At 41.3% G+C, this 15,821-nt stretch overlaps 1 protein-coding gene across 1 annotated transcript in view; it reads left to right on the top strand.

Annotated features, from left to right (window-relative positions):
- The window catches only part of MACROD2 (mono-ADP ribosylhydrolase 2), a 1,709,805-nt gene that overhangs the window by 1,005,055 nt on the left and 688,929 nt on the right, over nt 1–15,821 (top strand). The window contains exon 7 of the mRNA XM_060784142.2: nt 2,070–2,100. Coding sequence (XP_060640125.2) covers nt 2,070–2,100 — 31 coding nt within the window. The remainder of the gene's footprint in view (nt 1–2,069; nt 2,101–15,821) is intronic.

The following is a 15,821-nucleotide window of genomic DNA, read 5'->3' as shown; positions in this document are numbered from 1 at the left end:
GAGCACAGAATTTTCCTGTCAGAGAGTATTTTGAGGCAGGTTCTACATCTATTTGACCAGAAGGGTCAAAGTAGACACCTGTGGGCTTGTGTTGGATTGAGGACACAAGTGTTTTACTCTCTGAGGGTCAGAGTAGTTTAGCTGTTTGAGAACTCTGTTAAGAGGGAAGCTATTTACTCTGGGGACCACCGGGTTTGGTTTGTCTGAGGGACTCACTGCTACTAGATCAGGGTAGAGTGAGGGATCTTGCTCACGTTTAAGTTAAGGAAACCTATTTAAGTAACCACTAAGATTATTGTGCTTTGTAACCATTTAAGCTTATGTGCCTCGTTTAAGAAGACAGTTGTTGGTTCAAGATACATTAATAAACTTTTCTCTATTTCACGGTTTAAGCAGCCTCAGCAGTTATTCATTTCATAGGGATAGTTCCAGTGATTTTTAACATCTTTACAATTCAGTCATTTAATAGAGCCAAAGGGAGGGCTGGTGGATAAGAAGATTTACCTCAGAGAAAACATATTTAGTATTCCCAGATCTCTTTGGATGGTGGCAGCAACTCTTTTAGTTTATACACGTTACCTCAACAATCACTTAAACGCTCCATGTCTAGAAACATATCCCACCAGATTGGTAGTTGTGGGATTTGTAGTATTTTGAGATCTTCCCCCGTTTGTGTGATTTCCGTTATCCAGCATGAGTAGAGTGAAGCAAATCAGGTCAACACAGAGGGTTAAACTGCTAACTGCAGAAAAACTTGCTGATTGGAAGGTTGGCAGCTCGAAGATGTGGGTTGGGGTGAGCTCCCGGCTGTCAGCCCTAGCTCCTCTCAACCTAGCAGTTTGAAAACATGTGATGTGAATAGATCAATAGGTACCGCCTTGGCAGGAAGGTAAAAGGTACCCATGCAGCTACGAGGGTCTATGGATAACAGGACTACGAGGGTCTGTGGATAACAGGATCCTTGGCATGGAAAATGTAACAGAGCACCGCCCCATGACCTGAGTTGAGCATTGCCTCCAGATGCCAGAGATGAAAACCTTTGCCTTTGTTTGTGTATTGTATGTCATGTCATTGTTCACTGCATAAAAAGCATTGCATGTTTGACTATATTGGTGTATACTGTAATCTGCTCTGTAATCTGCAGAATATAAATAAATGTGTGTGTGTGTGTGTGTGTGTGTGTGTGTGTGTGTGTCTGCGTGCGTGCACACAATATTCACAGCTTCTTCAGCAGTAGCTCCATCCATCAGCTTTTTTTTTTTGGTCATGGCAGGAGCGACTTGAGAAACTGCAAGTCGCTTCTGATGTGAGAGAATTGGCCGTCTGCAAGGACGTTGCCCAGGGGATGCCTGGATGATTTGATATTTTTATCATCCTTGTGGGAGGCTTCTCTCATGTCCCCACATGAGGAGCTGGAGCTGATAGAGGGAGCTCATCCGCTTCTCCCCGGATTCGAACCTGTGACCTGTCGGTCTTCAGTCCTGCTGGCACAGGGGTTTAACCCACTGTGCCACCCATCAGCTGCCCTAGTGGTAGGCCAAGAGTTGGAATGATACAAGTTGGATATTAGTGAAGTCTGCTATTACAATACATTGAGAAATGTAGCTAAAAGCCAAGTATATTTCTACTGAATGGATTATTTCATCAAATAAAGGTTTCAGGTATCTGTTCTTAATGAATCTCTGCTGGCTTCAGTGTTCTCTCTCTAAGTGCTTGCAAACCAATCACCTTGTAATTGTTCTAATAGGTTCTTGGTTATTGGAGTCAATTTCTTTGGTAAAAACTCCCAAGGCCCTGCTTTCTAGTTTCAGCAAAGTACTAGATGTTTACCTTTCCCCAAAGTGTTATGGGACCTGATCTGTTCTCTGGGAAAATTGCAAACAGCTTCCTAGTTTTGTGAGTTCTTCTCTCAGTGCTCAAGGGTGTCTTTCATCAGGACCCGCTGACTTAAATGTAGAGATTTCCTTTACACTAAGCACCTTGTGGTTTTCTCGTACTGAATGATTCTGTAGAATAAGTGATTCTAAAACTGAAAAACCTAATTTCCATCTTGGCTTTTTGTCTTGCAGGCATTTCCCTGTATTTCAACGGGAATTTATGGTATGTAAAACCCATTACAAAGTTTCCATTCAGACTATTTTTCTTCGTGACAAAAGCTAAACTTTAGTTTAAGCAACCCCCCTCCCAATGTCCCTTGTTGGAGCATGTTGTTCTATTTCAAGATTTCTCTGTCTCTAATATTATTTGCAGTTTGTTGTACACTGCCTTGTGGCTTGTATATTGCCAGCAAACTAGGGTTACAGCCTGGGGAAGTCACAAAAAAAAAATTCCTTACAAACAGTTGGCTGACTTAACTTTCTATGAAAATATTTTAAATTTGCTTCAGTAGAATTTCCACCGTGTGGCTGATGATTCAATATGATGGTGTCCATAATTCTATGTTCATAATGCATTTTTTCTCCAAACAGTGCTGTGTCATTAATGGAACAGAATGTCATTATTACAAGTCAGAGTTCAGTGATAGAACCCATACATTTAATGGAGGGGGTCCAGAGTTTCAATCTCTTGGATCTAAAAAAAAGAGTAGGAAACAGGTGTAGCAAACTGTGCCGTCGCGCCTGGGGGCTATAACTCTCAATGAAGGAGGCATGGACGTGGTGTCTTTCCCCAGGGGATTGCTTCTTGCCCTCCTATAGGAAACTGGAACTCCCAAAGACCAAAACACAACAGATAACTCGAAATGGTATTTATTGTTCACAATGAGTTATCTTTTTAAAGCAATGAGCTGGAAACTTCAGAGGGGCGAAGGAAACTATACGTTACAGTCTCAGTTAGTCCTGGGTCCAAGGAGTTTGAAGCTGAGAAGCCTTTCCAAGTTTCCTCTTTCCTCAATGGCTGTGAATGCCGGAGCAAACCACAACCCCAGTTCAGATGGCCTATGTTTGAAGACTCAGGATCTTCCTCTAGTGCCAAAAGAACTGGTTTGAAGGCGCTTGAGACTTCCAGCGTCGTTCAGGTTGGTCTGAACATGAAGCATAAGTCTCAAGGGTATAAACCTCAGAACTGATGCTGAGAGGTAATTAAATCAGGGTCTTTTAGAGTCAAGTCTCTTACTCACGTCCATCTGGTAGAAACTCTGATGGCAGAATGAAAAGAAAGGAAGCACTCCCCTCCTGCAGGAAGAGATGGAGCCAAACAGTACTGATTGACAGCTATAAGTAACCAATCCATCCAACTATACATAAGCAGGCTAAAAAGGCAGGATTAAGCATGATACAACAGTTTAAATCTTGCAACTAACAGTTCTACAAATAGGTGGTGCCACTTGCGCCATCACACAAACCACTGTCTTTCAGCTTAGGGAGTCACTGATAGCCAGAGTATATGACATTGGGAAGAAGTTTCCTAGATCTTGAAAATATATCTTGGGAGACTGTAGCTCCCCAAATCTGCTAGCAAGTGGTTGTGATGGTTCTTGATTCTGGAAGCTGCATTTAAAAAGTGAATTACCCAAAGCCTGGATGGATTGCTGGTATATATCTCCACATTATACATTTTAGATTATTAATATAGACGAATTGGCAGAAGCAGGTATGCATCTCCAAACTGTGTGCTATGAGTATCTAAAGCAGTGGTTCTCAACCTGGGGTCCCCAGATGTTTTTGGCCTACAACTCCCAGAAATCCCAGCCAGTTTGCCAGCTGTTAGGATTTCTGGGAGTTGAAGGCCAAAAAGAGCCAGTTTTGACCTTCAGAAAAGCCAGGCCCTTTGGTTTTGTTGTGAAGGTGTACCAAACATTTATCATCTTGTTTGCAGAGGGAATTTTGATGCTGACCTACACATCAATCCAGGAATTTGTTAAATACAGGACCCAGGGTTTTTAAAATAAATGCATGCTCCCTAATGCTGGTTCATACATTGGTAATTTGCTAAAGTCAATACAGAAGAAAAAATGTTTGGAAATAATTGAAAAAAGAAGATTTTTAGAAATGTGTTTCCCAAATGATGGGAAACTCTGACAAGGATTGGGTTGACCAGAATCTCTACAGTTTAAGATCTAGAACCTTATCGCATTGAGATATAATCAATTTATATTAGTATACATCCCATATTTTTTAGGACTGGATGCATACTGTATTGAGAGAGCATGATCACACCTGATTATTACGATTCTTATGAGTTGAAAATACTGCACCTTGACTCATCACACCATGGAAGGCTGGCTCCTCCCAATCGATTCAAAATACCCCCTTCATTACTCTATGACCTTTTGAAAAGTATAATTGCTAATGAGATGCATACAGATTTTCCTATCACACATGAAACAGTGTTTCAGTAACAGAAGAATCCATAGTATTTCAACAAAGTACAATTAGAATTCCATCTGCAAATGTTCTATCGCAAGCTGGGCCTGTAAAGAATTTCCTTTAGAACAGGATGTGCAACCTTTGCCCAGCGGGAAGCCAGGGGGCCTAAAGAGAAGTTCTCAGAGGTTTTACCACAAATGGTCTTTAGATGGCTTGTGAAGTACAACAAAGTCTTTTATTAATGAACAATCAGACAGAAACTTCTCTTGTCTTCAGTAAAGTTAAGCAAATGATTCCAAGCTTTTAGGCAACTGGTGAATTCCTAACCTTGCTCACGAAGGACAGGCAACTGTCTTCAATAACTTCTCTTTACTTTAAAGGAAAAACCCCTTTTTAACTTCTCCCAGGCTGACTGTAATTTAACCCTTACTGATGTGGGCTCCGCTACCGGGTCGAACTGCTTCTTGAACTCCGAGTGGACCTACCAGTAAAGGCTTAGATGTTCTCCAGCTGGAGTTCTTTGTTCTTTAGGGCTGTTTCCCTGGAAATTCTTAAAAGTTGAAGCTTTTGTACAGGGGAAGCTTGCACACGTCCTGTACATTAGCTTTCCTTGCTGAGACTAACTAAAAATGGCTCCCTTCCCTTCCCAATTGCCCTGAGCAAGGGGCGGGTGACTTGCCCTAAGACTGCAACCAAAAGAAGCCACCTATCTGCAGAGTCCCTGAAACCCAGGACTGCAATCAAACATTTAATACAAAGCAAATAAAGTTGGAGCTCCTGGTACAGCTGTACCAGAACAGCAAATAATCAATTTCTGCAACTCTTTGCAGATGGATTCTTACAGAAAACTGACGCGATGGGGCAAACATTGTTATGCAGCAACGTGTTTTGCCCAGCGTCCCAGTGCCCAAAGCCCAAATTCAGAAGACTCACAGATCAGAGTAAAAGTGAACAGAAAAATCTTTATCTTTACTCAGCAGAGATGAAAACATAAACTGGCAATGTTGCATACAAAAAACAAGCAGTGCGACAAACTTACACAGTCTTTGTAAGAAACACAAAATATGGCATCTTCATCTTCCAGCACATGAGAGATCAACGTAAACCTTGAAGTAAATAGCTATTTCACCATAGCCTTCTTCAGAGTAGCTTCTCCAAACTGCTCCCCAGAGCAAAGCCTTTGTCCATGAGTCTCCTCAGAGAAAAGGCTCTCCAGAAGCTCTCCTTCAGGATCTCTCCTTCAGCATCTCCTGCTGGAACTCCATGCTGGTACTCCAGAATGTATTCAAGGAAAGTCAAACAGATATAGCCCCTTGTGCCACATCTAGGCTTCCTGGTTGACCTACATTTCCAGCTGTACATGATAATTAAACACAATAAGGTTTTTCTTCAACACACATATACTTGGTCCTGCAAGGATTTACCGCAACAATCATTATGTAATGTGACCTATTTGAAATCATTCTTAGACAGTCTCAGAAACTGAGCATTTCCTAATATAATAAGGTCCTTATTCTGCTAAAGGTCACACATGGGGTTTTCCTTTGGAGCAGAGCAGGAAGAGGTGCACAGAGAGCATTATTATATAATATCAATGCAAGCAGCCTTTTCTGTGGAGAAAATACTGTTTTGTGTATCATGTACTGCATATGAAATTTGGATAGACTATGGACCAGATAGACTGCAGGAAATTGCATTTTACGAAGACTTACTTGCATCATTAATAAAATTGTTAAAATTACTTGTTGCTTGCTTCAAGAACTATGTAAACAAAGTCAAATATCCGTAGATCTCAATAACCAGCATTAACTAAGTAAAGTCCTCATAAGATTATTTATTTCTGGAGAAAGCAAATTGTGTAGAGTTAGTGGTTTCCCACTGTCAAATCTATTGAAAGCAGCAGCAATGTTCCTTAAAACTGGCATATTTTTGTCATTAGCTAGGAAAAGAGGCTGGCTGTGTTAAGTGGGATTTGTTGTCAAATGAAACACAAATATCATTTCAGCTCATTTTTATGAGAGCCCATTTTAATGGAAAATTAAGTATGATTGTTGTGAAATTTGTTTTCCAGATAATCAGATTGCTGTACTTAATTCACCACTCCTTTTTCTATGTAAATGAACTTTATGAGTATGTGCTGTTGTGCTGACTGTTTTGAAGTAGGCAAAAAGGGTGAAAAAATACACCAGATCTCATCTGATCTTGGAAGCAGAGCAAGCCTTGGTTTGTTCTTGAATGGTAGATCACCAACTTTTGTACCTCAGAAGCACTTTATTTTATGGTTCATGCAATTAATTCCTTCCTCAATACAGATCTCCCTCCCCAATAATTCCCGTAGCCCAATCTCCCAGTGTTTTAAAATTTTAATTTTTCCCTTAAATTTGGCCCTGCCCCGTGTAATCCTGTGTGTTTAATGTCCGATTTTATACTGCTGTCTCGCTTATTATATTGGTTTTGCCCTTTATGTTTTTTATGTTTTAGTTATTTTATGCTTTTGTGTTATATTGTGTTATGCTTTGTGTAATATTGTGTTTATTGTATTGATGGACATGGCCTCATGTAAGCCATTACGAGTCCCCCTGGAGGAGATGGAGCGGGGTATAAATAAATAAATTATTAATAATAATAATAATAATAATAATAATAATTATTATTATTATTGGTTTGTTTTTGAATGGGAGATCACCAACAAATAACCGGTACTGTTCAATGATTATTCGGTTGCTTGCTTTTCCTCTGGGTTTTGCAGGTGATCTAGTCTACAGCATTCACTCTGTTCCGTCGCACGCTGGGCCTGTAAATAATTTCCTTTAGAACAGGGCGTGCAACCTTTGCCCAGCGGGAAGCCATGGGGCCCAAAGAGAAGTTCTCAGAGGTTTTCCACCACAAATGATCTTTAGATGGCTTGTGAAGTATAACAAAGTCTTTTATTAATGAACAATCAAACAGAAACTTCTCTTGTCTTCAGTAAAGCTAAACAAATGCTTCCAAGCTTTATGCAACTGGTGACTTCCTAATCTTGCCCACGAAGGACAGGCAACTGTCTTCAATAACTTCTTCTTTACTTTAAAGGAAAATCCCCTTTTTAACTTGGCCTACAAAGCCCTAAACGGTTCCGGCCCAAAATACCTCTCGGACCGCATCTTGGCCTATGAGCCCACGAGGGCCTTGAGATCGTCTGGGGAGGCCCTTCTCTCGATCCCGCCTGCCTCACAGGCACGCCTGGCGGGGACGAGAGAGAGGGCCTTCTCGGTGGTGGCCCCCCGGCTGTGGAACACTTTCCCTGTAGACATCAGACAGGCGCCCTCCCTTATGTCTTTCCGTAAAAGCCTAAAGACATGGCTGTTTGAGAAGGCATTTAATTAAGTGCTACAAAAATTTGGTAAAGATGACTGGAACGGAATATGGACTATGAGATTGGTTACGATTCTACTATGAGACGGAGCGGATTATTTAGTGTAACTATATAACTGTTGTATTGTGGATATGCTGTTTTTGCTATTGTTTTTTGTAAATTGCTTTTTATATGTTGTACACCGCCGTGAGTCGCCCTGGGGCTGAGAACGGTGGTCAACAAATGCACCAAATAAATAAATAAATAAATAAATAAATAAAATAAACTTCTCCCAGGCTGACTGTAATCTAACCCTTACTGATGTGGGCTCCGCTACCGGGTCGAACTACGTCTTGAAGCACCGAGTGGACCTACCAGTAAAGGCTTAGATATTCTCCAGCTGGAGTTCTTTGGTCTTTAGGGCTGTTTTCCTGGAAATCTTTGGAGACTCTTAAGACTGTTTTCCCCTGGAAAGTCTTAAGGGTTGAAGCTTTTGTACAGGGGAAGCTTGCACACGTCCTGTACATTAGCTTTCCTTACTGAGACTAACTAAAAATGGCTCCCTTCCCTTCCCAATTGCCCTGAGCAAGGGGCGAAACCAAAACTTAATGATGATGGACAGGTGACTTGCCCTACGACTGCAACCAAAGGAAGCCACCTATCTGCAGAGTCCCTGAAACCCAGGACTGCAAGCAAACATTTAATACAAAGCAAATAAAGTGGGAGCTCCTGGTACAGCCGTACCAGCACACACTCTGTTGATCATCTTACTCTCTATTAATTGTTTGATATTTGTGTCCAAAAGCTGTGTGTGTCATGTATACCACCTATATGTCATTTACTATACGTTATCAGTGCATTGCTAACAACTTCCAGAGATGATAGGCTTCCCGATTTATTTCTGCCTCCGAGGTGTCAAGTGCTACCATGCCAGAATATTAAAGAGACTTTCACTAAGACTGATACAAGGTGACATCTTTGTGACTTTTTCTTCCCAAAGAACTCTCCAAGGTCTGTCAGTAATAGTTTGGTTCTGATCTTGATTCAATTTATCTGTCAACTAAATTAAAGGGAGGAGAGAGAGAGAGAAATCATGAACATAGAAAAAGATTCCACCTCCCAAACTTTCTACATAGTCATAGGAGCTAACATTATGAAGTTATGTTATGTTTCTGTTAAAGTGACATTGGAAGAGAATTGTTAGGTCATTTTCCTTGAGCCAAAATTACCAATTTTTCTCCACCTTTTTCATGCAGAAAGATTTATTAAGCTTGATATATCTGTTATTCCAATAGGTATATCGGCTTTCCATGCTGTGACTGTGCTGTGACTATGTGATGATTCATGGTGGGATGAGGAGTGAAAGACAATAATGATTATGTATTGTCGAAGGCTTTCAGGGCCGGAATCACTGGGTTGTTGTAGGTTTTTCTGGGCTATATGGCCATGTTCTGGAGGCAATTTTTCTCCTGACGTTTCGCCTGCATCTATGGCAAGCATCCTCAGAGGTAGTGAGGTCTGCTGGGTTTATATATCTGTGGAATGACCAGGGTGAGACAAAGGACTTTTTTCTGCTGGGGCTAGGTGTGAATGTTTCAGCTGATCACCTTGATTAGCATTCAATGGCTTCAATGTGCCTGGGGGGAATCTTTTGTTGAGAGTGATTTTATGTGCCTGCTTGTTTCTCCTCTGTTGTTTTGCTGTTGTAAATTTTGAGTTTTTTAATACTGGTAGCCAGATTTTGTTCATTTTCATGGTTTCTTCCTTTCTGTTGAAATTGTCCACATGCTTGTGGATTTCAATGGCTTCTCTGTGTAGTCTGCCATGGTGGTTGTGAGAGTGGTCCAGCATTTCTGTGTTCTCAAATAAAATGCTGTGTCCAGGTTGGTTCATCAGGTGCTCTGCTATGGCTGATTTCTCTGGTTGGAGTAGTTTGCAGTGCGTATGTGTGTACTCTTATGTGTATTTTTGTTCCATTCGGAACAGTATTGTTTATTTTGATTGTTTACTCAGTTTGCAAAAATCGATGTTGATTTAAGCCATCTGCATCCATGTCTTTTTTGGAAAGGGGAAGCAATATTCATAGCTAGGTTGTTAAGTAAGATACTTTATTTTATTTTAGAAAAAGTGCCTTTGCTAGAGAAAAAAATCCCCGTAGTTTGTTTTGTGTTATTGCCGTTCAGCATTATTACCCTCAAATGCAATGCAAAATTTCTCAACTTAAATTTCTGTTTTCTGTATGCAATATAGGCAATATAGGAAGATGGGTTTCATATTGAACCAACCTCAGCAGTTTCTGAGATTGCATGGGGGAAACTATTAGGACTTCTGAGAAATACCTAGAATTACTGTTATCATCATCATACATTTAGTGACAACATTTTGAGGGTTGAGTAGAAATCCTTTCCTTTTGATGTGGTCCTGGAGCACTCCCCCCTCCTCCAAACAGAAAGCAAGAAAAATAGCTTGCTACAGAGGTATTAACTGAAAGGAAAGCTGTTATTTTGTTTTGTTTTTACAGGAAAGTGTTAGATGGGGAAACATTCGGATGACTTTTTGCACCCAAAGCTCCTTTCTCTCAGTTCTTAGGATTCTTTATGTTCCTGATTAAATGACTTACGGCTACTGAGAGACCAGAGGCAGCTTGCCAGGAAGGCATCATGCCAGGCATCCATAAAAAGACTCTTTCATGTGTCTGCTTTTAAGGAACCCCCATATAGATTATACTCATAACATTTTATAAGCTTGAAGTAAAGAGTGGCACCAATTTTGTACATCAGTGTAAATCAATAGAACCCCCATTGCAAAGCCCTTACAAGACAGCTGAGTGTCAACCTGCAGATACAGGAACAAATCGTATTATAATTCCCTAATGATTTGTGGAAATTAAATTACTGGTATAGTAACAGCAAAAGCTTTTCTGGATTTGGTCCTGAAATTGAAAACAATGGACAGAGAAATCATTTTATTCATACTCTTCTAGGTATGTTCAGTTAACTTCCATGGTTTCCATGGCCTGTTGCAACTATGTTCCTTTAAGTCAACTTCGACTTTTTATTTATTTATTTACAGCATTTATATTCTGCCCTTCTCACCCCGCAGGGGACTCAGGGCGGATTACAGTGTACACATATATGACAAACATTCAATGCCAATTTTGACATACAACATATACAGACATACACAGAGGCTATTTAACTTTTTCTGGCCACCAGGGGAGCTGTTGCTTTCATCGTCCATCTTCAACACTGATGAAGTACTTCCGCATTATCCGCATGCATTTTTGCTGGAGTGCTTTGCTGGAGTCTTTTTTATGGCCTCATAAATTAGTTAATTTAGCCTCCCCACACTTTAAGGTGGTACCTAATTTTCCTACTTGATAGATGCAACTGTCTTTCAGGTTGCAAAGGTCGACAACAGGCTACACAATTGGTTGGAAACCCACTCCAACCCGGGCTGGCTTCAAACTCATGTCCTTTTGGTCAGCGTGATCTTAATGCAGCTGACACTTAGCCAGCTGCGCCACAATCCCGACTTTTGCATTTAAGGGTTTTTTTTTTTCAGGCAAGATTTATTGTAAGGATAAATATGAAGCAAAGAAGATTCATCTTTGCCTCCCTCTTAAACTGAGGGAGTGTGTGTTGCTCAGATTTACCCAGTGGGTTACGGTGGTCAAGCCTTGGTCTCTTAGGGCTCTTCTACATAGCCATATAATCCGTGGCCCTTCCAGACCAGCCGTATACCCCAGGATCTGACCTCAGGTTTTCTGCTTTAAACTGGATTATATGAGTCTGAACTGCCAGATAATCTGAGATAAACAGAAAACCTGGGATCAGATCCTGGTATATACAGCCTGTCTGGAAGGGCCCTCAGAATATCAAGGAAGATAATCCACAATATTTGCGTTGAAATTTATTATCTGAGTCCACATTGCTATATAATCCAGTTCTATGTGGATTTTATGTAGCTGTGTGGAAGGGGCCTTAGGATGGATCTACACTGCCATATAATCCAGATTATCAAAGTAGATAATGGGTTGTTGTAGGTTTTTTTGGGCTGTATGGCCATGGTCTAGAGGCATTCTCTCCTGACGTTTCGCCTGCATCTATGGCAAGCATCCTCAGAGGTAGTGAGGTCTGTTGGAACTAGGAAAAAGGGTTTATATATCTGTGGAATGACCAGGGTGAGAGAAAGGACTCTTGTCTGCTGGAGCTAGGTATTAATGTTTCAACTGACCACCTTGATTACCTCTCAACAAAAGTTTGCTCCAGGCACAGTCAGCCCATTGTATGCTAATCAAGGTGGTCAGTTGAAACATTCACACCTAGCTCCAGCAGACAAGAGTCCTTTGTCCCACCCTAGTCATTCCACAGATATATAAACCCTTTTCCCTAGTTCCAACAGACCTCACTACCTCTGAGGATGCTTGCCATCGATGCAGGCGAAACGTCAGGAGTGAATGCCTCTAGACCATGGCCATACAGCCCGAAAAAACCTACAACAACCCAGTGATTCTGGCCATGAAAGCCTTCGACAATACAAAGTAGATAATCCTTTTTATCTGCTTTGAATTGGATTATATGAGTCCACACTGCCATATAATACAGTTTAAAGCAGATAATCTGGATTTTATATGGCAGTGTAAATGGTCCCTTACAGTTCTGGTCCAATACACAAACCACTATACCACATTTCACTTTTATTTTCTACGCTCCCATAAGCAGAATCAGCCACACTAGCAATAAAAGATACATATATTATGTTTGAGTGATGATGGATGAATTCCCCAGTTCATCATGCAATATTTTGAGCCCGAGACAGAGTGGGATGGAAATGAAAAGTTCTATCTCTGTCTGTGACTATATGCATGTAGAAGAGGCATTACTGTTGCTACGTTCTTGAAATACTATTGTTAAGCCAGGTGTGACCCACCCTATACCTATGAATGTTTTTTTTTCTGCTTACATGCAGCATCTTACATTTCTCTCTGTTGAAATTTATTTTGTTAGTTTGGGCTCAGCTCTTTAATTTGTTACTGTCATTTTGGATTCTGATCCTGTCCTGTGGAATATTAGCTATCACTTTTAATTTAGTGTCATCTACAATGACAAGCGTGCCTTCTATTCCATCATCCAGAGTCATTTATAAAAATGTTGAATAGCACTGGGCTCAAAGCCAACCTTAAAAACTCTGGCATAGACACTGAGAACTGGGAAGCCCTGGCTCTTGACCGCTCCAGCTGGAGGTCAGCTGTGACCAGCAGTGCTGTGGAATTTGAGGAGGCATGAATGAAGGGCGAAAGGGAGAAGCGTGCCAAGAGGAAGGCGCGTCAAGCCAACCCTGACCAAGACCGCCTTCCACCTGGAAACCAATGCCCTCACTGCGGAAGAAGATACAGAGCAAGAATAGAGCTCCACAGCCACATACGGACCCACAAGAATATTGGAAGACAATCATCCTCAGAAAATGAGGGATCGCCTAAGAAGAATCACCTTTCATCCTTCTCTTCTTCAGGCCAAACATGCCCAGCTCCTTAAGCCGCTCCTCATAGGGCTTGTTCTCCAGACCATTTTAGTCGCCCTCCTCTGGACACATCCCAGCTTGTCAACATCTCTCTTGAATTGTGGTGCCCAGAATTGGACACAACATTCCAGGTGTGGTCTAACCAAAGTGGAATAGAGGGGTAGTCTTATTTTCTGAGACATTTTCCCTTAATTTCCTGGAAATCTTATTTTCAGAGACATTTCCCACAAAGGGAAAGGTGTGAGGACCATTTATTGAAGAGGTCATTGGTTGAAGAGCACAAAACAGAAGTACCAACACATTATCCAGATTACATTTGTCCTTGAATACCAGAGAGGTTAGTGACACATGCCTCCTTTCCCTGCTCCTCAGCCTTTTTATAAAACTGATAATACAACTTAGCAATTATATACCCCCCCCCCTCCTGAGTTCAAAGTACTCCATATATCTTTGCATTAATTCTTACATCATATCTGTGAGATAGAGTGTTTGTCTCTCTCTGACTAGCTTTGTTACATAAATTCAAAGCGGTTGAAAACATAAAACATTCAAACAGAATACATAATTCATGATTGATAGCTTTGCTTGAAGTGGTATATATAAAATGGCTCAATGGGTTTGTAGCTGCCATGCAAATTCAGGTTTTTGGTAGGTTTCTTTTCATAGCTCCTGTTTCAGATGGATGAGCTATCTGAAACTTAGAAGCTTTTCAGGATCATCTGCAAAATAAAAACAAAAAACTCACAAGAACTTGAGTGATTTTTCAGAGTCAATGCCAGGATGCCTGCCCATCTCCATCTCATTTTCAGTTTCCAGCAAATATTCACTACTACTTCCAAATCCAATTTTTTGCAGATATTTTCCCACCCCCATAATTTTATGTAGGCATGTAGTGAGAGAAAGAGGATAATGTTTTTGTCCTTTCTCTTGTCTCTGTTGTCCATTGTAATGCACATCCCTGAAGGATATGGGACAGGTTTTTTTTCTAACTCATATCTTTGTTTTGGACAAAAAGGAATGCTATAAAATCTTCTCTCTTGTTTGGGGTAAGTGGGATGAATCCCTGTTTGAAATTAGCCTTGAAGTTCCACCTACATTACCTTCCTGGATTGGCACCACAATTCAAGAGAGATATTGACAAGCTGGAATGTGTCCAGAGGAGAGTGACTAAAATGATAAAGGGTCTGTAGAACAAGCCCTATGAGGAGCGGCTTAAGGAGCTGGGCATGTTTAGCCTGAAGAAGAGAAGGCTGAGAGGGGATATGATAGTCATGTATAAATATGTGAGAGGAAGCCACAGGGAGGAGGGAGCAAGCTTGTTTTCTGCTTCCCTGGAGACTAGGACGTGGAACAATGGCTTCAAACTACAAGAGAGGAGATTCCATCTGAACATGAGGAAGAACTTCCTGACTGTGATAGCTGTTCAGCAGTGGAACTCTCTGCCCCGGAGTGTGGTGGAGGCTCCTTCTTTGGAAGCTTTTAAGCAGAGACTGTTATGCCATCTGTTAGGGGTGATTTGAATGCAATATTCCTGCTTCTTGGCAGGGGGTTGGACTGGATGGCCCATGAGTTCTCTTCCAACTCTTTGATTTCCAATTTCCAATTCTGCTCTTAAGTCTTCTCCTTGGATTTGGTACCTGGCCCTAAGGCAGTGGTTCTCAACCTTTCTAATGCGGTGACCCCCAAATAAAGTTTCTCGTGTTGTGGTGACCCCCAACCTTATTTTCGTTGCTACTTCATAAATAATTTTGCTACTCTTATGAATTCTAATGCAAATATCTAATATGCAGGATGTATTTTTATTGTTACAAATAGAACATAATTAAAACATAGTGACTAATCACAAAAACAATATGTTTGGGGGAGTATGGACAACGGATGATGGGATTTGCAGTACCTTCAACCAATTCAGCTCTGACTGTCACAGACCATTGAGATCCCCCACGAATTACAGACCTGGACCAAACTTGGCACATAGAACTCCCATGACCAACAGAAAATACTGGAGGAGTTTGGGAGGAATTCCGGATGTAGTTCACCTACATCCGGAAAGCACTGAGAACCCAAATGACTATGGATCTGGACCAAATTTGGCATGAATACTGAATATGCCCAAATTTAAACAATGGTGGAGTTTGGGGAAAATGGATCTTGATATTTGGATCTGGACCAAATTTGGCATGAATACTCAATATGCCCAAATTTGAACAATGGTGGAGTTTGGGGTAAATGGATCTTGATATTTGGGAGTTGCAGTTGCTGAGATTTAGTATTCCTCTGCCATCAGAGAGCATTCTGAACTCCAACAAAAATGAAATTGAAGAAGCTTGGCATACAGAACTCCCATAACCAACAGAAATTAGTTGCCCCTCACTCGCCTCCTTCTGCCATTAGAAGGAGGTGAGGGACGGGCGGATGGCTTTGCGTGCGGCCTAGGCGCCCGTGGAGCGACTCGCCCGTCGCTCGCCTCCTTCTGCCATCATAAGGAGACGAGGGATGGGCAGATGGCTCTATGGATGGCTATGCCTTGAGGACTGCAGGAAGAAGTTTACTCACCTTCAGCCCAGAACAGAGGGTCTTCAAAGAATGGTGAGCTTGCCTTTTCATCCAAAGCTCCTCCTCCTGACTACCCACAGATCTCTGGGAAGCTCAGGAGA

Source organism: Anolis sagrei, chromosome 1 (assembly GCF_037176765.1).
Source record: "Anolis sagrei isolate rAnoSag1 chromosome 1, rAnoSag1.mat, whole genome shotgun sequence".
In the NCBI taxonomy this organism is placed as follows: domain Eukaryota; kingdom Metazoa; phylum Chordata; class Lepidosauria; order Squamata; family Dactyloidae; genus Anolis; species Anolis sagrei.
Note: the sequence above shows the minus strand (reverse complement) of the source record. Positions and strands in the feature narration are given on the sequence as shown.